This window comes from Mandrillus leucophaeus, unplaced genomic scaffold, assembly GCF_000951045.1.
Source record: "Mandrillus leucophaeus isolate KB7577 unplaced genomic scaffold, Mleu.le_1.0 Scaffold510, whole genome shotgun sequence".
Lineage (NCBI taxonomy): Eukaryota > Metazoa > Chordata > Mammalia > Primates > Cercopithecidae > Mandrillus > Mandrillus leucophaeus.
In genome coordinates, this window is record NW_012105476.1 from 200,720 (window position 1) to 201,672 (window position 953).

The 953-nt window shown below is 47.8% G+C and overlaps 1 protein-coding gene across 1 annotated transcript in view; it reads right to left on the bottom strand.

Moving 5' to 3' along the window:
- Nucleotides 1-953, bottom strand: part of BOK (BCL2-related ovarian killer) — a 19,377-nt gene that overhangs the window by 11,481 nt on the left and 6,943 nt on the right. Inside the window, exon 2 of the mRNA XM_011996399.1 lies at nucleotides 124-196. Within this exon, the coding sequence (XP_011851789.1) occupies nucleotides 124-196 (73 nt within the window). The remainder of the gene's footprint in view (nucleotides 1-123; nucleotides 197-953) is intronic.

The following is a 953-nucleotide window of genomic DNA, read 5'->3' on the forward strand; positions in this document are numbered from 1 at the left end:
GGCAGCGAGGGGGGCACCGCGCGACTCCCAGCCGGCGAGAGGCTGGGCTTAGGGCTTGGCCTTCTAAGGGAAAGGCAACCCCCGGGGGCGGAGTCGGGGAGACGCGGCCCGAGCTTCTCCGACCGCCTCCCGCTTAAGGAGGACCGAGCGAGTTCCCTGGATGCGCCCGGAGAAGGCGACCAGGCCGGAGCGGCCCCTGCAGGGCGGAGCAATGGGGGCCTAGAACCAGCCCCAGCCGCCTGGGTGTTCGCCCGGGTCCGTTTGAAAATCGGGTTGTCTGTCTACTTCGTTCGTAGAGGTTCTTCCCATAGTCTGGATACGAGTTCTTGGTCCGACGCGTGCCCTTTGTATTGTAGACGGATTCTTGGATGCCCGTTGATTGACGTTATCGCAAATACCTTCTTCTATTTTGTGGTTCACTTTTGCTTTGGATGAACAGGAGTTACTCTTAGTGATGTCCAATTTATCAATATTTTCTTTATAGTTAGTAACTTTTTATTAGGATATCCTCCTGTGTTTTAGAAGCTTGTTTTAGGGCTCATATTTAGATCTATGATTGATTACATATTAATTATTGTGAATGGTGTGGTACGGGGCCAGAGCTCATTTTTTTCCGTGTGGATATCCAGTTGACCTGGCATCATTTATTGAAAAGCATAATTTTTTTTTCACCGAATTGGAGGAGCCCCCAACATCTCAGCATAACTGAAGAGAGTGTGTGTGTGTGTGTGTGTGTGTCTTTCGGAATTGTATCCCACTGGTTTCTTTCTTTATCCTTGAATCAACCTCACACAGTTTGAACAATAGGATTAACCAACGTGACCTAATTCACATATGTACAACACTAAAACCTACTTACTCTTCCCATGTGCACATAGGATGTTTATCGAAATAGACCATGGACCTTATACAAGTCTCAGCAAATTTCAAAGGATTGAAATCATACAGTGTGT